Source organism: Stegastes partitus, unplaced genomic scaffold (genome assembly GCF_000690725.1).
Source record: "Stegastes partitus isolate 25-593 unplaced genomic scaffold, Stegastes_partitus-1.0.2 Scaffold0, whole genome shotgun sequence".
Classification (NCBI taxonomy): Eukaryota; Metazoa; Chordata; class Actinopteri; family Pomacentridae; genus Stegastes; species Stegastes partitus.
This window is the reverse complement of record NW_007577731.1, coordinates 3,282,290-3,309,212: the sequence shown is the minus strand read 5'-3', so window position 1 is coordinate 3,309,212 and position 26,923 is coordinate 3,282,290. Positions and strand designations below refer to the sequence as shown.

General features: G+C 44.6%; 1 protein-coding gene across 6 annotated transcripts in view; it reads right to left on the bottom strand.

Annotated features, from left to right (window-relative positions):
• tnk2b (tyrosine kinase, non-receptor, 2b) overlaps positions 1-26,923 on the bottom strand; it is a 67,760-nt gene that overhangs the window by 14,558 nt on the left and 26,279 nt on the right. Inside the window, exons 1-7 of one of the 6 annotated variants that reach the window (XM_008295359.1) lie at positions 24,940-26,374; positions 10,981-11,158; positions 9,242-9,312; positions 3,957-4,226; positions 2,478-2,630; positions 1,929-2,092; positions 364-483 (exon numbers count right to left, since the gene is read on the bottom strand). In XM_008295359.1, coding sequence (XP_008293581.1) covers positions 364-483; positions 1,929-2,092; positions 2,478-2,630; positions 3,957-4,226; positions 9,242-9,312; positions 10,981-11,158; positions 24,940-25,020 — 1,037 coding nt within the window. In that variant the 5' untranslated portion in view covers positions 25,021-26,374. Of the gene's footprint in view, positions 1-363; positions 484-1,928; positions 2,093-2,477; positions 2,631-3,956; positions 4,227-9,241; positions 9,313-10,980; positions 11,159-13,448; positions 14,004-14,254; positions 14,889-18,604; positions 18,610-24,939; positions 26,375-26,923 lie in introns of those variants that run through there. The other 5 variants (XM_008294976.1, XM_008295286.1, XM_008295050.1 and 2 more) reach the window with 5 other exon arrangements.

The following is a 26,923-nucleotide window of genomic DNA, read 5'->3' as shown; positions in this document are numbered from 1 at the left end:
ACCAGTTATCTGCAGCGTACTGGTCTGAGGTCTGCAGAGGGAATGAACTCAGTGTTTAAACATGGCCGCTCTGACAGAAAAAGACTTTTTACAAGCGTGTTATTTGATTACATTTAACCAAAATTATACATGCATATGAATTTAAAAAACAACAGAAGAAAGACAGGTTTTTAGCCAAACAGTAAATGTGCAAATCTGCTTTAACAAGAATTATCAGGAGCAGCTTTGACCAATCAGACGTCTCTACAGAGAGCAGCTTCAGTAAAATAAATGAGGTTCACGTTTTAGCATCCAAAACTGCTCAAATCTATCCCTGGTTCATATTCACTGACAGCTTTAGTTACCGTTGATAAGTTCACCCACCATGCAAACGGGACCTTGCGATGCTCCTGCATGACGTAGTGCTCGTGGTTGTTAGGCAGCGCCCTCATCAGGCCAAAGTCTCCGATTTTCACTCTGTGAGCTGAAGCCAGCAGGATGTTCCTGAAGAGACAGACATGTATGTAAAACAGGAGCCTGAACATTTTAAAATAAACATGAAAACAGCAAACTAAGTCTGCAGAAATACAGTTTGTTTTTCATATTAATAATGATTGCTATTTCAATAGTAAATACAAAAGCAGCTCAACTATCTATGGAGACACTACAGAGGTAATCGCATTGAATTTTTAACACAAGAAAATAAAAATAAGTTTTAGAAATGCACTTGAAACCCTCTTGGTATGGTGATGGTCAATGTAGAGTCATCCAGCTGTGCAACAGACTGCTTCATGCAGTTATGTAAGCGTTACATTGAACACACGTGTGGACTGTTCAGAGGAGCGGCTGCTGAACCTCTACGTTTCTACTACAATCAATGAAACTATGCATGTGAGAAGCATGGAGATCTGCTCTGCAAATGTGAAAACACGCCAGCCTTGTATTCATATTTTCTGCACGAGGTATGCATGATTCTTTCACGTGGGTCATAAAATGTCAGGGTTTTTTTTTTTTTTATGTCTAACTGCAGGTTTACAGGAAATGACAACTTTAGGGTCTTGATCACCCTGTTGGCATTTCATTTACCAGAAGCAGCAGGCAGTTGCTCCATAAACACATCCCTTACATAGTCCACTGTAGTCTGCAGGTGTTAACTTATATAACACAAAGTCACAGAGGAATTTAAAGTGTCGCTGTGCTGCTTCCAAAGACAGAATGATCCCAAAACGAAAGCTACACAATCCTACGCCACATGTTCACTGTGTGGCAAGTAAAAACAAATATTCAAAGACATCCGCGCTGTCCGCTGACTGAGTCCGAGTCGAGCGCTGTCACATTCTGAATTCAATTCAATTCAATTCAGTTTTATTTGTATAGCGCATATTTACAACAACAAGTCATCTCATAGCGCTTCACAAAGGCAGAGACAGAAACACCCAACAATCCAAAACATTTGGATTCCCTATAAGCTTCAGCAGTCCGCAAGCAGTCCACAACAGTGGGAAGAAACCAAAAACCTTCACATCACAGGACGCTCAACCAGGTGTTCATGAACAGTAAACTGAACTTCCTGGTAAAAAACCGGCACATCTTGAGAAATCTTGCTAATGTTTCACACGCTGCAACAGCTGTGTGCAGTCATTAGCATTTTATCACAGCTTTAACTGGGAAAGTGACTCATTTTTACCAGCCATTAAGGTTTCTTTTCTCAAACATCTACACAGTGTCAACACTTAAATGAAAGTGACTAATTTGGGCAAGACCGAGAACGTAGACCACCCAGCGCAGCCAGCCAAGCAGTGACTCATTTCACTTATGGGCCAAGTCTGCCAGTAATGGCCTGTAAATTTTTGGGTGGAGGAGAAGGAGAAGCAATATAAATATTTCCCAAATTCACGAATGTAAGGAGTAAGGTTTCTTTGTCGCTGCCAAGGTTGGTTGTCCCCTACCTGGCTGCCAGATCCCTGTGGATGAACCTCCTCTGCTCCAGATAGGCCATCCCACAGGCCACCTGCACAGCGTACTGACACAGAGTGTGGATCAGGACCGGACCCTGCGGACGAACACACCGCAAACGCTCCAGCAGAGAACCCAGAGGAGCCAACTCTGTTACCTACAGAGACAGATGAAGAGACAGTGGGTGAAAAGAGGAAGGAGGAACGCAGGAGTAAGAAGCACACGGATGGTTTGAAGACGAAAAGGAGAAAGAATACGAGGAGGAAATATGTGCAAGAGTAAAGGAGAATGTGATGTGGTCTACAAGCTGCTTGTCAGTATGAATCAAAAATACAGCAGAGGAAATAAGCACAAGGTAGCGCTGGGTCGAAAGCAACAAAACTGAAATGTCATCCCTTGTTTTGTCTCTCCACATTTGCATTTGTGTGAAGTGTGTGTTTGCACAGAGAGAAAGCAACTGCCTGAGTGTTGTCTATGTGTTCTGGCATTTATCTGTCTGCACTTTCCTCCCTGAGTGTGTGAGATTTCTGTGTGTCCACTACCATCTTCATTGGGTGTGTGAGCACCACACCGTAGAGGCGAATGAGGTTCTGGTGGTCCAGGGAGTGCATGGCGTTGACCTCGCAGATGAAGTCCTCCAGAGCGTCGGGCTGGCTGAGCACGTCCGTCTTCAGACACTTCACGGCTACGTTCAGCTGGAAAACGAGGTTCAAAACAGTTATTTAAATTCATTCAACACACAGAGAGTGTCTGAGCAGTTTTAATGACATTCCCTTAAAACGCACCTACTTTTATTTATTCCTAAATCAGCATAAAATTAAAATAAGGCACATGTTTTATGCAAAAGAGCTGCTGAGGGCTGTGCTACAAAGAAGGATGAGGGGGTTAGTGAGGTGTGTTGAGCCTAAAGTCAAAGTTTTCTACATCATAAAGGTGGCTCTGTTTTATTCCAGCTAGATCTCCATGGTAACTGATAGATAACCTAATCTGTTCAGAGTTTGGGATTTAAAACTGCTGTAAGAAGCATCTCCCTTTAATCAATTAATTTCCTGATGATGCAACAGACAACTGATTAGTCTATTGGTACTTCTATCCATCCATTATCTATACACCGCTTAATCCTTGCGAGGGTCGCGGGGGGGCTGGAGTCTATCCCAGCTGACTCAGGGTGAAGGCAGGTTCACCTGGACAGGTCACCAGTCTATCACAGGGCTACACTTAGAGACAGACAACCAAGCACACTCACATTCACACCTACGGACAATTTACAATCACCAATTAACCTCAACATGTTTCTGGACTGTGGGAGGAAGCCGGAGAACCCGGAGAGAACATGCAAACTCCACACAGAAAGATCCCGGGTGTCCTCACCGGGATGCAAGCCGGCAATCTTTTTGCTGCAAGGCAACGATGCTAACCACCGAGCCACCTTGCAGCCCTTCTATCGTTATTTATTACAGCAGACATTCAATCAGTAACATTAATTCTGCTTTGACTTGGCCAAAAACTGAAGTGATTTCCACAGTTCCACTTCTTCAACATGATAAAATGCATGAAGTTTAAAGTTTTAAAGCTCTAATGTGCAGTAACGAGGGAAACAAATATATGAACCTACATGAACTACAGTTTTCTACCAGCATTCTTCTCTTACATCATTTGCTGTAGCATCGCTTTTTATGGTAATACATTTTTATGTTCTGCATTTATCTTCTTTATAACTACTCTTGACTGAAGTAGGCGGCACACAATCGGTCCATTTTGTGCAGAGGAAAAATGAAATGACACAGAATAAACAGAGAATAAAGCCTGACTTAAAGAAGATTTAAACTACCAGCATGATACCTGTTTTCTCTAAATGAGGTTTTAGGTTTTGTCAAGCTGGCTAACACAAAGAAAGCCAGGATAAGTCAAACTTGCTTCGTCAGGAGTGCGACCAAGCCCCAGTTTCTTTTAAAGTCAGTTCCAAAACATAGTTAGCTAGTTAAATTGTAACTAAATCTGACAAGCATATGCGTCCTCACCACCTTCCCAGCAGGTGTGAGCCACTCTCCTCTCTTCACGACGCCAAAGGAGCCGTCGCCGAGCTTCTCAAACACCGTCAAGTCCTTCTCTGGGATGAGGCAGGTCAGAGCCTGCTGCTGCCCATCAAGAGGAGCACTGCCGCTGGGCTGGGTGGCCAGGACTCCCTCCTCCAGGCCCAGGGGAGGCGTGGGGGAGAGTTTACGGAACGAGGACGCTGGTTGGCCCTGTTGGGGGAAGTCTCCTCCGTCTGGACGCTTACCACTGAACACCTATAGAGGGACAGAGGAAAAGACAAAGAGGTCAACAAAAACTAGCACGTATCAGTAACAAACTATGAAATAGTAGTGAAACTGAGCTGCTTATAAATGAAGATGTGGAATTTAATATGTGTGTACATGTGCATGACTTAAAGTTGTCCAGAAATGTTCCAAAATCCCAACGCAAGGTCTTTTAAAATTCAAAAATAGGTTATGTTATGTCATTAAATTATGCTGCATATATTTTTAACTGCAGGGCAGCAATAATATGACTGTATATGTATGTTTACAGCCATAAGTGCCATGTATATTGCATTATTAAAGTATGTCTACTTTATTAATAACACTGTGGTTTAGCTTAAAAAAACACATTTTTACATTCAGTTTGTTCTCACATTTTTTTAACTTATGCACCAGTTTCACAGCCAGTCGTTTATACCACATATGCTATTTAGAGACCAACGAAGTAACAAGCACTGAAAAAAACAGACATCTGGATCTTTTGGTTTGTTTGTTTTATGGCTTTAAAAGTTGTATTTGGACTTAGATGCAATTGCCAGACTCTTGTTGGAGCAGATTGTGCATTTTTTTCTGCCATTTTGACCCTTTAGGTTAACATTAAGACTCACTTTAAGTGTATGTGTTTTGTTTGCATATTCAGACATCCATCCATTATCTATACACCACTTAATCCTCACTAGGGTCATGGGGGGCTGGAGTCTATCCCAGCTGACTCAGGGTGAAGGCAGGCTCACCTGGACAGGTAACCAGTCTATCACAGGGCTACACTTAGAGACAGACAACCAAGCACACTCACATTCACACCTACGGACAATTTAGAATCACCAATTAACCTCAACATGTTTCTGGACTGTGGGAGGAAGCCGGAGAACCCGGAGAGAACATGCAAACTCCACGCAGAAAGATTCCGGGTGTCCTCACCGGGATGCGAACCAGTGACCTCCAGGGCAACAATGCTAACCACAGAGCCACCCTGCAGCCCCATATTCAGACATTGTCAGTGAAGCTATTTCTTCATTTTGTGAAATCCTCCTCTCTGTGCTTTAAGCCCTGCAGCTGGAGGGTGTACAGGGTTGAAAAGTGAAGAGATTTTAGCGTCTAATCATAAGCTTGACTGCTCACTTTGCTCTCACAAGACACTAAACTTGACTTCCTCCATCTCTGTCAGCCTCACAGACAACTCTTTACACCTCATTCTCATCCACTTTGCCCGACTCGTTCACCTTCTCAACCCACAACTCAACAAAACTACTGGTGGTTCATTTAACCCCTCATCTCATCTCTGCTTTGGAGTAAGACTTTTTACCATAAATGATCCCTATCCTGCCTTAAAGTAGCTTAGATATAACTTTAAACTTGTTTCCTCAAGTCACAGAACTGCTGCAACATTACATGTGAGTGTCAGTCATTATGGAGAAGCTTGTGTATTCTCTCCTTCGATTTGATTTGATGTGAGCAGCAACTTTTCCAACCTGCTGCCTGACGTCTTCACTACCAACCAGCGCCACTGACACCGGACACAGGTAGGAGAAAGTTAAAAGCAGCAGCACAAGCGCTCCAATAACAGTTGCTGTGCCGTAGTTATAATTTTTATGTTAGTGTCAGCTTTGGCGGGGCCCTCCGCATACCTCCAGAGCCACAACTCCACTGTAAGGTGCTGAAACCTCAAAAGTACGAGCTTAATTTATCCTCCGGCTCAAACAGCGAAGCTCTTCATCCCGCTTCCTCTTTTTCTGCCGTAGACGTGCATCTTTGTGTGGTGTGTACAGTGTGTGTGAGGAGGGTGTGTGTGTGGCAGACAGAAGTTATGACTTTCATGGAAAAAAACTACCCAGCGGTGATTCACTGACTCTTATTCGGGCTTAAGGACATCATAAACAGCCGCTTTACAGTCAAACTCAAAAACCACAGCCACAAGCTCGATGTAGAAATGTGTTGATTCTGTGAATGCACAAGACTTGAACGAGTAGTCAGTAGTAAACTATGCACACACACAGAAACACTTATCATTAGGGGCAAGAGAGAAATTTCCTGCCACTTGGCTTAAGTACTGACAACACAGCAGGAATGACTTAGCTGTGAGGAAGTAGCCACTATTAGATTAAGTGGCCTGAATGTTTCTGTTGTGCGTTTTGTTTGCACGCTTGCCGTGTGCGATTCCTTTCCAATCGCCTAAATGTGAACCTAAACAATGCGCGTGCTGTGCAGCCATTAAGGGGGAAACCTTTTGTTAAACTGTTTACCAAAATAGGAATGCACAGAAACCGGTGGTGACATCAGCTACCGAGGAGAGCAGCACATCGGATATAAAAAATAAAAAAATCATAAAATAACTGCCTCCTACTGGCTCAAGAACAAAGGTCAGTTCTCAGAAATGGTGTCATCGGTGAAAAAGAGGTGTCAATGAATCCCCAGTGCCAAACATATTTGACTGGCTGGATATAAACAGTAGCGAGCGGCATGCGGTTTCACATTCACACTGGACCAGACATGACATAATGCTGCAGGCCTTTTTTTAAAAACACCACCTCTCTGCGGTGGCGGTGCGGTTTGTCGGTTTCAAATAGGAGCCCCGACATCCGAAGGATTCGGACTATGGCGGAGCGACGCGCGCACACACACACGCGGCGGGCTGAGGAAGCAGATTACTCTATCTGAGGATGGTGCCAGAGGCGGAAACAGACAGGTGTAATTATAGATGGCGGGCAGCGAGCAGCGCGGCGACACACGGCCAACACGCGCTGCCAGAGACACTGACAGCTTCTCCTCAGCGCTCCTTCGCCTCACTTCATTCCTCTGAGTGTTGCTGTCAGCTTGTGTGTAGGATACCGTTGGGTTCTCTGCCTTTTAATTCATCTTTTTATTTAAAGAAAGTGAATAAGCTTGTGTCTCTTTAAGGGAGAGACTTAATGCCTCGTCTGTGTGAGTGCTCTGTGTGTCACCAGCTCTTGTGACTCGACTCGTGTGTGTGTGTGTGTGTGTGTGTGTGTGTGTGTGTGTGTGTGTGTGTGGACGTGCTCATCCAGGAATGTTTCCTACACATGTGCATCTGCAGAGTTTCTCTTTCATAAAGAACACACGAGACCAACCAAGACAGCAGAGACCTCCTCCATAATCACAATAATCATCACAGACTGATCCGGCAAATCTTAACACTAAGTGATCATTTACACACAACCTCCATTATCGGTCTGTTGTTGCAAACTGGCATCAAGTGCAGAACTGATTCACATCACATAAATGGGGACTCAACTAATTTTCCAGAGCCAGAGACATAGACTATCATGCTCTTGATACCACGTACAGATTTAGGCCCCGTTTACACGAAGGAAAAACGGTGATATTATCAATGGGCCTTTGGTTTACACGTAAACGAAGCTACAAGTCACCGGTCAACTCTGGCCTCAGTGGAGATTTGGAAAAACTCTGTCTTTACGTTTGCATGTAGACGGGAGGAGACGGAGTTTGACATCACAGTGTGTGACAAAAGCGTCATCAGCGTCATATGTGTGCGATCATGTTTAAAGTTTGGCTGCTGTGATAGAAAGTCAACATTTTCAAGTATTTTCCTTGTTGTGTAGCTCCATGTCAGTCCAAACAAACAAACCTCGCGCCATTATCGTTGAAGCAACAGGAAGTAATTCATGTTTTTTACACGATTCTGATTGGCTAGCATGGCTTTATGCTTCTCATTACACTGCCCCCTATAGGTTTGGCAGTTCATAGCAGCTCTCAACGACGTGTTTATGCGGGTTTGTGTTAACGAAGATTTTATTTTAAACGTTCTGGTGTGAACGATGCTATTTTTGAAAACGTAGATCCGTTTTTGAAATACCCAGCTATGTGTAAACATATATAAATATAAAGAGACACAAAATATAACACATAAACAGCTTAACATTGAAGTTTTGCTGACTCAATATTGTCTTCATCTACAGAAATAAAAGCATCTTTCCCATATTCTCTAGGAAAAGAGTTGTTCAGACAGTTTTAATGTCAGTCTGTGATTTAAGCCTTGTCACCACATGCATGTACATTTTAAATGTAGCTTTTTAAATGCATTTCGGTCTTTAGTCCACATGCAAATTGACTTTCAGCTCACTGCAAATTGAGTTTTTGGAAAATCCTTTCAAAGTGAAGATTTTCAAAAACTCTACTTGCGGTGTTCAAGTGAAGACAGAAAAAACAGGCATCCTTAGTTTGCATGTGGTGACTTTGTGCAGCAGCAGATGTGGGCAAAACATTTTATTTTTCTATTAAAAAACAGAGACGTCAGAATCAGTCCACGCATGTGATTCCCCCTTCCACACCTTCATCAGCACATCATTGCTTTTAACCTACCAGAGCTTGAAATAGACTCTTTTTCAGGCTTCTGACGGGCCAACATGTCTTTTTGGTTATACGCTGCCTGACGTGCTCTTCACAGTGCTTCAATTGTCTTTTTTTAAAAATTACCCATGTATGTGTGGCATCCTTTTGTACTCTTAAACCTCTGAACCTCATCTATCACTCTGTCAGGAGGTTTATTACCAGCTCTGTCTACGGCGAGGTTGGGTGGTCTGCGCTCCAAAGCGGAGGCGATATTCACTGATATCTCTTTTATCTATGAAGCCCTTTACTGGGAGGTAAGTAGGCCATGCTACCTCTCAGGATTGATTCAGACAGACTGGCTCAGTGATTGGTTCTTGCTCCACAAGTAGATTCGATGTCATTGAAAAATAGGGTCGCCCTTCAATTATCTCTCGAGTATAAATAGAGATTGAATCAATTAATGAATATCAAAAACTGATGAAACTGGTTTAGAAAGCGTTGACAATGTGGTGTTCCCACAGGGACACTGTGGTCAGAGTGTTGGGTGTCTCCCATGTATTGTCCACGAGTCATTGTGTTCACATGAACGTAACCGCATTGCTTCATACAGACAGATGCCACGGTGGCGACACACTGCCAGGCATACCATGTACCATTATAAATGAGTCCTGTGTGTGCCTGTCTATGTTTGTCACCTTGCTCATCCAGGACTTGCGCTTGCACATGGCTTTCCTCCGTTTCACAGCCTCCCACAGCCGTCTCTGGCCTGTGTCGAGAGGAAACAGCAGAAACAGACAAAAGCAGTGCTGGTTAGTTGTAAAAACACGAAAAAGAATCAAGACTGTAACTGACTCTTCTCATATGGATCTAACAAGAGGCACCATAAAGTGGGAGAAAGGGCATTATGCTGGATTTTAATTAACCTCACACAACTGGAAAAGCTACGTAAGCCATGAACAAAACACCAGGCTGTGAAAGAAGAGCAAACTGAAAAAGTTAATGGGAGATAAAGTATGAAAAGAGACGAGCAAGACAGCAGAGGAAGCGATATTAAAAGGCTGGAGCGCAGCGAGCTGAGATGTGAGTGAATATATGAGCAGGAGAAGTGGGTGTAATTAGTCTTAAGCGGCTCTGCAGCCGAGGCCCTGAGGGCTTCAGTAACTGGATTTAGAACATTACTGCTGTGATCCCCTTCACACACACTCACCACAGACAAAAGATCTGGCGCTTCAGTGTCCCCTCCTATTGTCACTAATCGCCAGTTGTGACTTTAAAATGATATTATGGGTATTAGCGATGGAGGATTCTCTCCAGCTACGTTGAGGGGGAGCCAAGTGACACCGTGCCACGACCGAACGCAGAAGTAATACTTGAGGTTACGCATAGCGCTAACCGCTAATGGCATCTACGGTCATCGTTCTAACATCCTTACAGTGGCAGCGCTAGCATGATTATGCTGGCAGTTATAATGTTAGCCGCGCTCACAACCTTAATTTAGCATGTTAGCATTTGATAATTAGCATTAAAAAGGGAGAACAACTGAGGCTGATGGGAATTAGGGGTAGATGATTATCAGTCTGGACAGTTATCCAATCTGATGCTCAGAATTTCTTTTTTTTTTTTTTTTTTAATAAATGAATACTGTAAATTAAAATTCAGTCATTCAAAAATGCCAGACTTTGGCTCAGATGCAGCCACCTCCCCGTCTGTAGTCACCACATTGTGGATTCCAGCAAAATCTGATTGGCTCGATGCCAAGAGTGACAGACGTTGGACGTTCAAGGATAAATGTTGGAAAGTTCTCTTAAATGTATGTAAAACACAAATAAACAAACACATTTACACAAAGGTTTTCTGAATTTTGATGCCAAGATTTTCATTTTTCCTGCAAAGGTACATCGGTTCTAAATATCGTTCACTGGTCTCATTGATTACTAATAATTGGTATCGGCCCTGAAGAACCACATCAGTCAAATCCTGTTGGGAATTAAATTAGGTTCAAAGTATTTTTTCACAAACCAAAGTATTGGGCAAAGTGCTGGTTGCACCTGCAAGAAATATCAGATCATTTAAGTCGGTAAGATTCACCGTCTGAGAACTGACAAACTGACACGAAGACGTTGTCGTCCCAGGAGCTGCAAGCCCGAAAATAAAGTAAAAGAGAGCCATGAGGAAAACTTTGTTGAGGCCTAAATGTATTTGGACTGGGAGGAACACACTAGAATTCAGCCAGATATTACAATATAATACAGCTACAGCTACACTTACTCACAAGTCTAATGTGATGTTGCTTAACCAAGATTCTTTTCAGGATCGCAGCACAACCAAACTAGAATTTGACTTTTTGGGTGAACAAGACAAACAAATATACAAAAACACATCCTCAGAACAAAGAACTGACAAGACTCTCATACACACAGACGCTCTGTCTCACCAGGTCGACCCATGCCGATCTTCTCCAGGTCTTCATTCTTGACGTAGTCGAAGTGTGACAGCCGCGTGACGTTAAGGTCATCTCGGATCCGCAGGAAGTACTGCTGCAGCTGCACCTCCATCAGCAGCTCCAGCAGCCATTCTGTTCCTTCCTCACACTGCATGCTACTGCCCAGTTTCTGGAGGAAAAAAAAACACACACAAAGAGTACAGGAAACTGAGTTTAAATCATTCAATATTCATTCAGCAGTTTTCTCAATGCTTGCTCCAAAATCTGCAAAATACATCCAAAGAGAAAATCGCTGAGCAACAAACAAGCCATTCTTTTCTGTAAGAAAAATAGGAAACTGAGCTCAGTGCCATTGTTTCCTGTCCTGTAATTGTTCGCAGCACTAAAATACCTGCTTACACACTCTGACATTTACATCAGGCGGCAGGAAGTCTTAAACATGCGTGTACATTCAAACGCCGGCACACAATGCAGACTGATCACAAAGGCGTAGAGGGCGAGGAGGCCAAATGTAGCCTGAGCTGCTTGTCAGCGGGCCGAAAAAGCACATCGACTTCATTTCAAACACGGCAGGTAGCCATCGATCGGGCAGATCTGGTGTCATCGTGGTGGTGAACCTGCAATTTATCAACAACGTCAAAATAGATGGAATAGCCTCTTTGTTTTTGGCAGCTTCAACGTCGACACTCCTCAGATATCACGGCGCCGCAGCGAGAAAGTGATACACGAGATGAATTATGCACATCTGGTGTCCATAAGTGTCAGCGAAGACAAAGAGAAAGGCCCAAAAACAGCCCGACCACAATATAGATATCTATATATACTACATCCCTCCATACGATACTGTGTAAGACCATCAATCTTCAACATCAAAACGCAAACTCCAGCTGAAACACCATCCGTCACTGTCCACTTAATGCAACCAGCTGAAACTAACAAACAACAAGCTGCTGAAACTCTGCTTACATCCTGATGGGCTCCTTCATTGGTCCATTAGTCAAGTTGAAAGATTAAATTCAGAGTAAAGAACTTTAAAGAACTACACCTGCTTGAAACACTATTTCATGTTTGACAGGAAGTGACCCGGTAAACCAACGTAATCAAGCGAAAAAATGGTAAACATTCCCCCTCTGCGGAGATTGACAGGGACACCGTCGCGGTAGGGGCTCTGGGCTGCAGAGGTCACACCATAGACGAGTAATTAGTCTCTGTGAATGAGGAACTTCCTGTGTTGGCTGCGGCAAGGTTACAAGGTCCAGAGGAAAGTGTCACAGGGGTCGCAGCTTCCTCTTTGCCATTTAAGTTTCCTAATGGGTTTGGTTAGAGGCCACTTCCTATTGCTTAATGACCGTGGCCCGAGGAGCTAAAGATCGTTCTCACACACACACACACACAAATACACACCTAACGCTGGGATGCAGACATAAAGTTTGTGTGTCGCCAATCCCCAAACACTTGATCTCTACCGTGTCTTTTCAGGGTGAGTGGTCCGGTATTTTCCACGAATGTCGGATGTGAGGTCCGGCTGAGGTCAGTCCGCTGGGAGGGCTCTGTCCCCAATGGTTATGCCAGATGTTCGTATCCAGATACAAACTCAATCCAATAACCATAAAAGTGGGTCAGCTGACATCTCTGCAATGTGCCGCTTTGGCTCTCGGAGTCGGGTTTTGTCCACTTGTTTTTTTCACGCTGTGAGAACATTCTTTGATGTTGGCTTGCTTGTTGGAATCAAAAGTACAAGGTAATAACAGCTAATAAATAACCCAACGTATAAGCCGGGATGCGTTGCACAGACATCCAGGACAAACCGAGAGCCAGCAGTGCCTGTGGCTTTAGGATTAACTACAGCTGCAGTCATTTGAATCCATCTCCATATTTTGCATTTTGCTGCATCATGCCGGACTCCTACCAGAGAAAGATGATCCAGAGGTCTGTTTGGCTGCTCTGCTGCAGGCCAACCCGTGCCAAAGGCTCTCCTACTGTCCCACGAGGCATGCTCAGGTTGAGCTGCAGTTCACACCACTAAGGGTTTAAAGCAAAACTTTCTCCCGAGCGACATTTTAAACAAACACGTTTTCATTTGCATCCAGGAGGGGAAGCCTTTCTCCCTATATGGAACACACACACACCAACTAATACACCCCTCATCCTCTGCAACGCAGCGCCAAGTCTGATCTTCCCTGGCAGTCAACACGTAAGTGTTATTTCTCTGGATGGTGCCAAAGACGCAATTCAGTTTCCTCCTGGGCCTCTTTCCATGACAGTGTCACATCTGAGGCATGAGGGGTCAAAATCAAGGTGCTGAAGCATTTATATTTATCTGTAAACTTGCTAACCATTTCACAAACCCATTAAACAGGTATACATATATATATACCACATGTTTCAGTATCGGAGACAGGTGCTGCATAGCAATAATCCGTCATACAGACACTAATAGAGGAGACAAGATTACATACCGTCACCAAATGTCACAAACAAATCATGCTTTGGGTGGAAAATGTCCTCTTTTCTTTAGTGGATGCTGCCAGAAATAAAAAATTTGTATCACGTCTCGGCATTTGGGACGTGTTCCGCTTGAACAGGACGAAGAGGAGGATGCACACTGTGGAGATGTGAGGCTGACAAGAGGTATGTTATGTTCCAACTATTAGGCGTTACTTGTGACACGACTCTGAGGAATCCAGCTCGGGCCAGAAGTTCAGTATCAGGACATAATGTCGATCCTCCATCTCCACACATATGTCACGTTTAAAAAAACAACTGAGGAGCATACTTTCTTTACATTTAGTGCTTGAAAATATGGTAAACAACGTATAAAAAAGCAGCAGCAGCAGGAACAAGTATGACGCACAGAGGAGAAGGAGGGATGCAGGAATTTAGATGCAGAGAAACAACATGATGTCCCTGCTGAGAAATACTTCAGGCCTGAACTCATTCCTCATGGTGGTGGAGACTCGCACGCACACACACACTCAGAAACACACACACACACACACACACACATCTCCTGGCCAAACCATGTCCTGTATCAGATCTGTTCTGCTCTAACATCCTGCTGCAATAACAACAACCCTCCCAGAGGAGAGCCTCGGTCCAGCTGGAGAGTCCGCTGACCTCCACCATACCATGTTCATGACTCTTCAAACATCTGATCAAACCACATGATTTTGACCCAAGCTGCAACGTTTCGTGTCACATTACCGAAAGAATTAAATCCCTCAGATGACTAATGAGAGCAGACGATCCAGCGAGCCGGACTTACTCGATAGACGTGAAAGTGTGCCAGGAAGGGGAATGTCTTTTTCAGCTTGTCAAAGCGTCGCATCCTGAATTCCTTCTTCTGGATGAGCGTAGGTGCAAATAATGTGCGTTTAAACGGCTGGTGGTGGTGGCGGCGGCGGCGGCGGGGGCTGCGTGTCCTTTAAACCATTACCGCAGTACTCCCAGTTTGACGTTCCAAGTCTCTGAGGGAATTCTAAGACGCGCACACACTTTCTGGATCCAGACCCAAAGCTCCGAACCCGAGAGGGGGAAGAAAAACTTCCTGCAACCCTGCACGCAAATCTACTACATTCCATGGCGGGGCAATCCTCCTGTAAGCCCCTTGTACAGCTTCAACCCCCTCAAAAAGTCAAAGAGGCATTCATGTGGCACTCAAGTGTGCAAAAGAGAGCTGTTTTGTAATATGGGAGACAATAAAAACAAAAAAAAAACGACTGTTGAGTGATTAGAAGCTGCTGTTTGTAGCAGAGAAAGCCTCCCAGCTCTGCCCTCTGCCCAGTCCAGCCATGTGTCCTCCTCAGACAGCTATGAGCCAGTGATCCAAACTTGCAGAACTTCACAAATAAGTCACTCCTCCTTCCTCCCTTCCTTTCACTGCCCCTCTCTCTCTCTCTCTCACATAGACTTCCTCTCTCTCTCTTTCGTCCTCTGTCTCAGCTTTGCGCGTGCAGCTACTGTCTGTTTGCTTTTCCATCCCTCTATCGAGCATGGGACTAAAAATAGGAGCGACTTCTCTCCGATTCAATCGCTTGGCAGTCGGGCGAGCATGACAGCCGGAGTGAGTATCTCTGGTTTTTACATTCTTAGGATGCAGCAGCATGTGTTGGGCTGGTTTCAGAACAACAACAGCAGCTTGTTTGTTCACAGGTAGCGCATGTTGTCCTTCTCCATTTCCTCCGACGCCATCCTTACCGTTTCCTTTTTGTGTTTCCTCCCTTCGTCTCCAGTGTATCCCCATTTTCCTACCTTGTCCTGCAGCTCTACTCCTCACCCTATCTGTCTGTCTGTCTGTCTGTCTGTCTCCCCCTCGTTTCCCCCTCATGCGAGCAGCGAGCTGGTCCGTGCAGTGCAGAGCAGTGCGTGGTGCAGAGGACAGAGGCTTCATGGTATTCAGCCCCGGAGGAGCATTTGATCCGGGGCCAAAGGGTCACATTCAACTGCAGGATGGGGAGCTTGTTTCCTGTGATGCAACCCCCTCAAACACACACACGCGCGCACACACACACACACACACACACATACACACACACACACATACACACATACACACACACACACATACACACACACACACATACACAAAAACCTCATTTCTCAACCTGTTTATCGTCACATTCGCCATGTATGACAAAATTTCACTTCTGGAGTTGTTTTGTTTGACATGACTAGTTTGAGAGATCGTTGACGTCCCAGTGATGCAGTTTATAGTCAGGAGACAAACTGACCAACAAGTTCAGGGGATTTTGGTGCAAAACAGTGACAAAAAATAATTTCTTTCATGCTTTGGTTTGTCAGGAGCTAAAACCACTGACAGCTAGAGGTGTAAATCACATAACGATACAGCAACACTGGGATACTATTGAAGACAATCATACATGATGCATCACGATATCTGCATAACTGAGGAAGAATGGCTCTAAAAAGGCAAAAATCAGGAGACAATGTGGTGCCAGTGTGTGTATTATCAGTATTATGAAGTATTAATCATGTGTCAGTTAACTTCCGTTCATTTCTCCTTTATTCTTTTGATTAATATCACAAGTTACTCAGTTTGTACCTTGTTAGTCCATTAAATGACATTCCCAAACAAATGAGCCAGTAGGGACCTGCATCACCTTCTAGTAGGAGAGAAGGTTCGTTATTATCCTTCCTGATCACTGATAAACAAATAGTAACCCAAATAATGTGGACGATTTCTAGCAGTAAATTGCTGTGCATGTGGTGAACAGCCATGGGATGTATTTTAACCTAAATCATGATCCTTTTCTCAACCTAACCAAACAGTTTTGGCGCCTAAATTGATTCATTACTCACGAGTGAAAGAAAAAGTCTCACTGTCAAAAAATAAAATTCTAGTAATGTTCCAAGATGAGACCAGAAACTACGACTTTAAAGCGGACTGAACAAAAGTCTGCTGACTTTCTAAGTGCAGAATTGTGGATTCGCCACCATTAAATAAGGCGATAATGGCTCACTGAAGGTGGAACAGGTCCCTCGTGGCCCATACGTATGGGAAAGATCCGCGGTGATAATGGACGTTTAATGGGCTGATAATGTCCAAAACGGATGCAAGTAGCGACGTCAGTGAGTCAAACGGTTCGTGGGAATAAAAACACTGACATTTAGTGCAACTGAGATGCTTCTACCAGTGACAATATGGAAGAGCGTCTGTTTAACAATCCCAAAAGCCAACTAAACCACACCACTACACTGAGCTGACTGATCGGTTAGTTTATGATTAGCTGATGAACATTGCTCAAGCTACACAAGTATTTTCAGTTTGTGATACTCATTTCAAGGTAGCATTTGTCTGTCAGTGGGTGACGAATGCTGGTAGTTGCAGCTAAAAATAAAAACTTCCCAGGCCTCCAAACTGCAGTCGACTCCTTCTCAGTGACGTCTTTTCTGACTTTCACCACTGTAGCATAAAACTCCTGCCGTCACCCCGTCACTCCTTCATGAATCTCTTCTCTTTCACTCTCCTCCCATCTCTCCCTCCTTCACTTCACTCCCGAGGGTCTGGCCAAACTTGCATTTTCTTCTTTATTTGGTGCTGCCTTTTATTTTCTGCCTCTAATCCTCCAAAAATGTTATCTCCCCGTCACTCTGCTGACTATAAACAAACTCCTACCAGCTGCTTTTCAGACCGGCGGTAGCAGCAAAGCCCCGTCACTCTCGCTCTGTTGGCAGACTCTATTAGGCTTTTTGCCTTTTCAATTTCACAGCTTTTTGCACTCTCATTTAATTTTGTTGTTCTTTGTAAGTTAATCTGTCAATCCATCCACAATTTGTCTTAGCGGTTGTTTTTTTTTTTTTTCGCTGCGCCCTCCCCGTCTCCCTCGCTCTCCTTCATTCACTGCTGCTCTCCTCTGCTTTTAATTAGGAAGTTTGGTGTTTACTAGAGGAAGGAAGGGAGGTGAGCAGACGACGGAGTCACGGAGAGCAAGAAAGAAGAAACAACCAACGGGGAGGAGCTGTCATAAAGAGTCTGACTTTAATCAAACCCAGGACAGTTCTGAAGAGCAGGCGGCGCTGTGGACCATGGCTGTGTTTACGAGTTCGTTTCTAACAGCCTCCGTTCACAACAAGTCTATTTAGTTATTTGAGTCATTTTGAAGTAAAGCTGCACAGCAGAAGTTTGGGTGTGCATTGTGGTCGAGGATTTGTTGGCAGACATTCCATATAATCTGGCTCTGTGTCTAAAAGGAACACTTTATTCAAATGTCATTGAAGATTAGTTAACCTGTTCAACCTAATGTCTTTGAAAACCTTTACTAAATATCAGCCGAAGTGATTTAGTTGTTTGGAGCTGAGTCAAAACTTCCCATACTGATGTTTGAGTAGATCCATGCAGCAGCTGTCAGGTGTACTCTGCTACATGTGCTGCAGACAGCGCTTTTTTTTCTCTTAAGTTGGTTTTTTGGCCCTTTTATTAAAAATTGTATCGGACAGTCAAGAGAGAGAGGGACAGGAAAGTGGGGGGAAGAATGGGGGAAGGAATTGCAGCAAAGGGCCACGAGCGGGATTCGAACCCATGACCGCTGCGTCGGCAGGAAAACTGACAAAGTCAAGTGCAGGAAACCGGTCCGTGGCCCGGTGGTTGGGGACCACTGCCTTATATCACAACCAAGCAGCAACCTCCGAGTAACACAAAAGAAGCCAATGCAATAACCTGCAGTTCCTTCATTGACCACTTGGGGCTGGCTCCAAAAGTGAGTCAATCCTCATAGACCCCCAAGTTAAAAAGTCCAACTTTACAGCAGAAATAAACATGTTTACAAAAGAACTGTTACGGTCTCTGTAGTCATGACAGTTATATAGTTAAAGAATCTCCCCTGTTTAAATTATATAAGGCCCAAATGTGTTCATAATTAAAGGTGTGGTCACTCTGAGTGATGCTGTCATAAGTCAGTACACGGTCGGCCTCAGCTCTGTCTCTTTGCTCGTTTTTGGAAGGCAGGAAGAATCAATTACCGCCAGGATGGCAACGGCTGGAGTCACCACACCAAACCCTAAATACAGGATTTCTCCATTTTGATCATAGACTGTATAAAAGATGGACGTAGCAACCGGCCCTGAAAAATGAAGCCAACCCGGAAGTGTCAAAAACCTGCAATATCACTACATCCGCTAGCTGCTGGCTCCAAAAAGCCCCGGCTCCCATAGACATGAATTGGAAAAGAAATGATCACAGATCAGACCTCCAGCTCAGGAGTTTTTTAAAATTAGTTTTCATGGTTAAGTCCAGAGATCAGGTGGCCAATCTGAAAATAAATCAATACTGAATTTTTCAAAAATCGTCAAAATTTTGCGGGGCAAGGGGCGTGGCTGGCTTGATTGACAGTTGGCAGCGACCATACAGATGAAGCGAGCAGAAGGCGGTAAATGTGGACGGGCAGAGAGGACCTGCCTCTCAATCCGTCTGACCAATCGCTGCTCCAATGGCTCCTCCCCCCACCGACGATTTTTGCGTCACCGGTTCCAAAAATCCAAGATGCCAACCAGGAAGTAGCAAAACCCTGGCTTCATTTTCTCAGTGCAGAAAACAACGGGTGACGTCAAGGTCGCTCCGTCCATCTTTTATACAGTCTATGACTTTGATATAGTCTAAGGCCAATTCTAACAGATTTATGAAAGGCAAATATCCTTCAACAAAATCGTCCAACCAATATATCAGTCAGGTTCTAGTGAAAATCCACCTCTAAAAGAAAAAAAGGAGCCCAGAATCCAAAATGGCCGAGCACATACTGAACAAATATAGTAGTAATAGGATTATATTGCTAAATGGGAACTAGACGTCAATCAATGAGGCTTGTAAGTAATTTCAAAAAACAGTATCCAATTAGGTAATGTTATTTGTAAGCAAACAAATCTACATAATTTCCACAAAACTAGATATACATTCCCAAAAGCCAACATTGATGTGCAACTCCAGGAAAATGTATGAGAAAAATCCAAACAGAAAATATCCACAGTATGATGCTGATGTTTTAATACTGAGTTACTTCAGACTGTTCGCTGCCCAAACGAGAAAGCATGACGTCAAGAGTCACCACTTCTAACGAGGATGGACGGCTGCTGGAAATGAGGCGTAAAATGACGTGCAAAGAGACGAAGTTCAGAGTCATCCTCTAAACCCAAGTTCACCAAGACGCTCCAGCGTTAAAGCCAAATTTGTGAAGTTGACACAAGTTTTTTTTTGACACAAACAAGGAGATTTTTACACAATTCTACACCATTACCTCAGCGCTTAATAATGCTTCCACCTCTACATTCTTAAGTTTTCTTTGCCTCTGTATAGTTATTTTATTCTATTATGTTAAACAATGCCAGCAGTACCATGTGAATTAAACAGCCTAGTCTTCAACATTTGATGGAAGGGTGTTAAAGTTGGTGAGATGCTGTAATTCCCCAAAGATCTCAGCTGAAAACTCTTGTTGGCTAATGTGCTTTAAAACAGAACCGTCACAGTAAAATCAGCCTCATTTGTGGCAAACAGGAAAATGATGTTTGCTCAGGAACAGTTATGTAACTAACTTGACTATGAAATGAAATTCCTCAAAATCAACAGTTAAACAAGCAGTTTGGAACAGTTTTCTCAAACACGCAGCAGAATTCAATCAAACTGAAAGCCTGCCGAGATTCTCTGAAAGAAACCCAACGGTGGCTTAAAGAGAACATCCAGGAGGGAAACTCTGAGCGATGCACGTGAGCGTGTGCACGTCTGCTGAGTCAAGGCTCATCTGCAAGCTGACGCTAACGAAGCCTGATAAGCCAACACCTTTAAATCACCTCAAACACAACGTGGTCAACGAACAAACGGCGGGAATAAAAGGAGGAGACGCGGTGACAGCAGTGAAGCATGTTGGGTGAATTACGAGGCTGAGTGTGTGTCAGCTCAGCGTTTACTGTAAAGCGAGCGCAAAACGTCAGATGTGTGAGTTTAGCTAATGCTCGGTAGTTATAAATTGGTGGAAGGAATGTGTCACAGTGCCGTCAGCTGCCTCCTGACTAAGGAGATTACAGCAATACGATTAATGGACAGCAAGTCAACATGCAGCTCTGTTAGAGCGCCAGCAGGTGGCACCAAATCTCAGTTAGTGAGCTTCTGCTTTGGATTTTTTACTTTTAAAACCATTCATGGATTTCACCAGTCAGTTCAACGATGAAATGCATTTGGTAGTGATGTGTTTAGGTAAGTGTATTAATAATGAGAGCAAAACTAAAGCTAGTATTTAAAGTTTGCAGTGAAATTAACGCTTACTGAAGGCCCACGAGCATGTCTCTTACTGAGCTGTGCTTTTTTTTTTTTACCCGTTATTTATTAAGTTATGAGCACGGTCAGCACTGTTGAAACCTCGAACCACATAGTTTCTTGTCATCCTGACTTTTTATCGTTAGTTATGAGCAGATCTGATCCTCACTTCCTGTCTTGGGTAATCATCATGAGGATTCATTCACTTTCAGGGAAGCTCGTCACTTATTCTGCTTCACATTTTGCATCAACAACAGCAGTTGGTCATTAGATCAAAAATAAGAAAGCGTATTATTTAATTACATGCTGCTATAAAGAGAAAGTCTGATGATACAAATCATAAACAGCACTGTTATGTTTTGGCTTTTTCACTCTCGATTCTGATTAAATAAAGACGCCAGCAGAGCTGTGAATGCAGCAGAACCAAACTGTGTTCAAACCAGATCAGACTCAAAGTCAGGATGCATGCACGTGACTCCGTTTCTGACTAGCATCTCAGGTCCTTTCCAATTCATAAATGTTTGTTTCTCATTTACATTGACACACACACAGTTAAAACTCTCTTGTGCCTGATGTACTCGGACATTCACGGCGAGGCAGCGACTGCAGGCCGGACCAGCTGCTTCTATCTGGCCTTCATCTCCTGCTCTCTTTCTTTTCATCTCCCCTCTCGTGCACACACACACACACAAAGTATTGTGACTCACTGGCTGCACAACAAACATAAAGGACGCTAACGCTGTAAAGCCCAAGTTAAATGTCCGACAGCGTAGATTGTATTATCATGAATTGACATCAAATTAGTGGCTTGCCGGCTAATAAGATTATGAGGAACAAAGCGCTGTGTGAGGTCTGCAGCACACACACACACACACACACACACACACATTAGGCCTGATTCTGTAATATGATGCTCACTGTACACAGACGCCGGCATGCAGAGGCACGCACTTACATCGGCTGGATTCACACTGACGTACGGCGTTGGGAATTAACTCAGCTTAGTGGCCGCCAGTGTACTTCTAAAATAAGTTGCAACCTTTTGGTGACAAAACATCAACCTGCGGTTTGGTGCAGGCTGCCAAGAAAACTGAAGGAGTACGAGAGCGAGGATTAATAGCCCGTCTTACAACTGTGCAAACAAAATGACGACGCCAGTGACGGAGGCCTGCGTGCACAGACAGACAGAGATGCGTCATCGCTGATCTCACAGATAGTAACCATCTGCCAAAGTCTGGCTTTTAGGTTCTCCTTAAATCCCTCCACCGTCCACGGCACCTCATCATTCACAGCGTCGGGGAGAAGAGAGGCATGATGGCGTTGTGGGCGTGGAGAGGAGTCGACTGTGGGAACGAAGTCGCTCCGGATGCAAGCGGGCTGCTTCCAGGCCAGCGCTGGAGCATATGTGTCGCCTCTTGTCAACAAAAGCTGTTTTGGTAGCTTGGCCCTAATATGCATAATGCCGGAGCACCAAAACAACCCCCCACTAAACAACAACACTCCCCTGACGTCGCCCTGAAAACACACCCGGCCTCAGCAATCCCTTCTTTGATCCCTTAATGCTGGATAAGAGGGGAAAGGAGGGTGAAAAATGTCAAATATCACGACAGACGGTCAACGAGCGACACGGCGTGAACTACACGGACATTAACTTAGATATTATTCCCACATCTAAAACACAGCAATTCACCAAACTGCAGCAGAAACCCACTAATCCTCACATGCTCCACAGAAGAATCTGGACTGGATGTGTTTTAAGGATAAAATGGTGTTTGAAGGGAGTTTGTCATCACATGACTGAGTTTGTTTTCTAATTTCCTCTGTTCTCGTCACCCTTCTCTGACCCTCTATCCTCTGTTTCTCGCTGGTGTAGACGATGTGCAGCTCGTCAGGTTGTGTGTGTGTGTGTGTGTGTGTGTGTCGAGACTTGAAAACCGCTGTATTCAGCACAAAGCTGCAGCTGTAGACATGAGACCGATCTGATTCAGCCCCCAGCGACCAGGACAGCTGCAGCGTCCGCAGACTTTAACTCCGCTGAACTCGCACACGGAGAACATTCACCACATTTAAACTGTTGCACGGATCGTCCATCAATCTTTATCTTATGCTCACTTATGCTCTAAAGGGTCACGGAGGGCTGGAAGTAGCAGCGCTAGTAGTCCGATGTTAGCACAACTTTATGAAAAGAAAAGAATTAAAGCTTAAGAAAGCCATAAAATACAGAAGTACAGACTTCAGAAGAGTTTTTGACGGTGCAGCAGACACTTTGTGGTTCATGTGTAGGCCACTATTAAAAATCTATAACAATCATTACTGTACATTTAATATTACACAAGTCATTTTTGTTTTTTTAAAAACAATATTTGAGGTTTTTGGGGGCAATAACAATAAATATTTTGTAGATTAAACAACCTGATAGTTATATATTGGCCAATATTTAACTTTTTAAGCATGAAAAAGGAGCACAGTCCTGATGCAGATCCCTTTGAGGTGCTTTTTGGTGAGTAAACTATATAATGAGGATATCGTCTCTATAGTAAATTACCTCAAATAAGCATTTACTGTAATTGCACAAATGTAAAACTTGGTTTGCAGCCAAAGCTACTTGCAATTTCCTGACACTACAAACACACTAATACAGTCACACACTGTATCCGCAGTTGATCATATACGCTCACTGGTCACTTTATCTGCTAATGCATTGCCATAAACTTTATTGTTAAGAAGCTTCTATGTTTTTTGTTGATGACTGTGCTTTCTATTTATTACTGCAGTTATAAAGGCCTCCTCATAAGTGCAGTCCAATGCATCGCCACCACCTACTATGGCTTCAATAATAAAGTTAAACGAGCAGAATCATCCCCTTATTGATGTCAAGAAACGCCAAAACTGTAGTAGATTCATAAAAACAGAATATATTGCAGAGTTGTTGCGTTTGATTACATTAAAGTTCATAGGTGTTCCTAATAAAGTGGCCGCTAAGCGCATATGTCATATTACATACATTTACGGGGCTCTATTTTCAGTGATTTTGCACACATTCTTCCAATACTAGCAACAAGCAAATGGAAAAAAGAAAAGAAAAAAAAGCAACAGAGAGGCTTTATATTCACCTGATGGTATAACTGGTGAACTGGAGTCCACAGATAGTGGCAGCGAAATGGCCGGCCTCGTCCAAATCAAAAGAACAGCTCGGCCCTGTCAGTGCATCACAGTGCTTGGTGTGGGGGTTTTGCGGAAGAGGTGGGAGGCTATAAAATGTCATACTTTGCCTGTCACCAAGCTCGTTCTGCAGCACTTCATCAATGACCTCATGGTTCTCTATTCAATAACTCAGCACACACACACACACAGGGACCGGCCTTGTGTGTGGGTGAGAAGTGCAGTGTGCGGCGTTCATGGGCATGTGGTGGCCGAGGAGGGTGCTGGTGACATACGAGTGTAAAAGAGCGAGCGCTGTGTGACAGATGAATGGGCACTCAGGGAGATCTACGGTACGGAATTATGTTTACACGATCCAACGGGCCGTTTTTTTTTTTTCAGCAGACATCTGACTTGTCATCGTAGGAAAAGCACAGGTGTTACTAACAACAATGGCCGTGTTGTAGTTGAGCGTCCCGGTGAGCTATGGCAGCGTGACGATGAGCCAACATGCACTAAAGCAGCTAAATGAAATTTGGCCATCGTTAACTTTAATATTCGCACCTGTCCTCTCCTGCTCCGACACGTCACAGTGTCTGCTGTACAACAGACTTATCCTGGGGGATTTTAACTGAATTAAACACTGAAAATAACTCATGATTTCCTTGCCTTCCACTTGGTAAGGTGCTGGTAGTTGATTACATTACTATTTATTTGCAGACGACATGCTAAATGAGGAATAGAAGAGCAGAAAACAGCTGCTCAGATTAACTAAAATGACAACGACGCAATAAAAGTGCACAAAATCTACTAAACACTCGCCCGAGCCGCTGCCACAGCAGATGGATGTTTACGAGGACGAGGATTATTACTAAATTAATTTGCGCACAGTGAGAACTACGCCTACCTCAGAAACCACAACAACAAAGCCGTAGATCATCTCGCGCCGTTTAATTTCCTCTGACAGGATTCATAAAACCTGCTGAAATCGCTGCCCCCTGTTTATCTGTTTGTCTTATTGGGCTGATCGGGGAGGGAAAGAGATCTACCTCTTCGTCATCGCTGGGCAGGCGTTGGTAGTCACATTCTGACGTCTCCTGCAGTCTCTGGTATTCTGCCGTCTCCCCCATTGCGGAGCTGCAACACCCGGCCAGTACCTGCCCCGGGGCTACGTGTCCTCAGAGTCCTCGCTGCTCCAGTCCCAAAGCAACCCACGCACTCAGTCAGTCAGTCAGTCAGTCAGTCAGTCAGTCAGTCAGTCGGTCAGTGAGCTCGCTCCAGGGTCCACGCTGTCATGAGGGAGATGAGTGCTGTATTCTCCACAGAACAGTGCTGCATTATCTCACACAGCTCGCCACAATATGTCTGATAATTCAGCTGACTACGCTGGTGCTCTCTGGCGTCCACCTTCGCTGTCTTCGTCATTCGGGTTGAGTCAGCACTCGCTGCGAACGGCCGGACAAAGAGTTCCACATTGTCAAAACACAGGTGCTAATGGAAACAGGTTCTCAGAAATGAATTCCTCTGGCAAGCTGCGGACGTCGATTCTCGGTGCAGAACGAATGTAGTCTCAGTTCTTGCATTGTTGTGTGCAGGCGGGAACTGTCCCTCTTCAAGGAGGAAATACCCAGAAAGAAAATCCACCTGTACGGAAGCACAGTTTGTCCTCTCAGGGTGTTGGAGGCTTCAGTCTTCAAGAAGCATCCGGGGTGTGATCGATCCAGAGTAATTCACTGTTCAATAGACCTTCTGTTGGTCCTCAGAGCTGCTGCAGCCGAGGAGGAGGAGGAGGAGGATGCAGCCGAGGTGTGGCACAGAAGGTGACAAATCCGGCAGGGCTTTATTTGTGTTGTCCCATCAACCTCTAGCCTCTCTCCCGCTCTGCCTCTCTCATCTCTGCTGCCACCGTCGCTCTCTCTCTCTCTCTGACTCTCCAGCCTTAGTGCTGACGCATGCTCTTCATATCCAGCGATGCTCCTCTCTCTCTCTCCCTCCCTCTCTCTCTCTCTCTCTCTACGCCCCAGGCATCACTCCGGCCAGCTCACCTCGTCTCGCTCATCGACAGGAGTGAAATATCACAGCCATCGTTCCTCCTTTTTCTTCTCTCCCACCTGTTTTATTTCGTTCCTCCTTTGTGTGCTTCCATTTTTCTCTCCCACCCATAGATCTCCAGCGGCCGTCCAATCGGACTGGCAGCTCTGCTCTGATGATGACGACTGAGGTCTGGGGAGGATTTTTTTTTATCACCGCTTTGTCCTAAATGGACTTCCTGATTGCTCGGTCGATGCCTAATCCCTTGCTGTTGTTGTTATTGTTTCCCCCTCCTCTCTTCCTCTCCCCTCTAACCTGCTTTCCGCACATCACCCCCCCTTCACTTGTTTTTTTTTTTTTTTTTTCCATTTCAGCCCCAGCAGCTCGATGATTTGGCGAGTGGTCGCCTCCTCTATTACCGTGGCAACATCAACCCATCCCACCTCCTCCTCCCCGCTCCCGTGTCCTGTAGCCGCTGCGATCCAGTCAGCGGTGGTCCTGATAGAAGCAGCCAATGACGGCGAGGCAGGCCGGGGGGGGGGAGATGAGAGCGGGAGGCGGGGGAGCCCTAATGAGGAGAGTTAATCTCCCCTCTGAGAGAGAGAAAAACATGGCCATGCTGCTTTGTGTGTGTGTGTGTGTGTGTGTGTGTGTGTGTGTGTGTGTGTATCTGCGTGCATCAAAAGCACCTCTTCACTATGGGGAGGCTATCCAGGCCATCTGGATGCTTGCTGAGTGGACATCTGGATGGAGGGAAAATAGAATAAAAGAACAATGTGTGCGCATGCTTGTGTGTGTCTCTCTGTGTGTGTGTGTGTGTGTGTGTGTGTGTGTGTGTGTGGGTGTGTGTGTGCGTGTGACACAACCTCCTGGTCTTTCCCAAGTTGTGGTGCGACTCGACCCACTGCAGCTCCAGCACCGCCGCCGTTGCCGCCGCCGAGCAAATCTTTCACAGACACAAACGACACAAGCGCACAGTTCTTGTTTACTCGAGCATCTTCT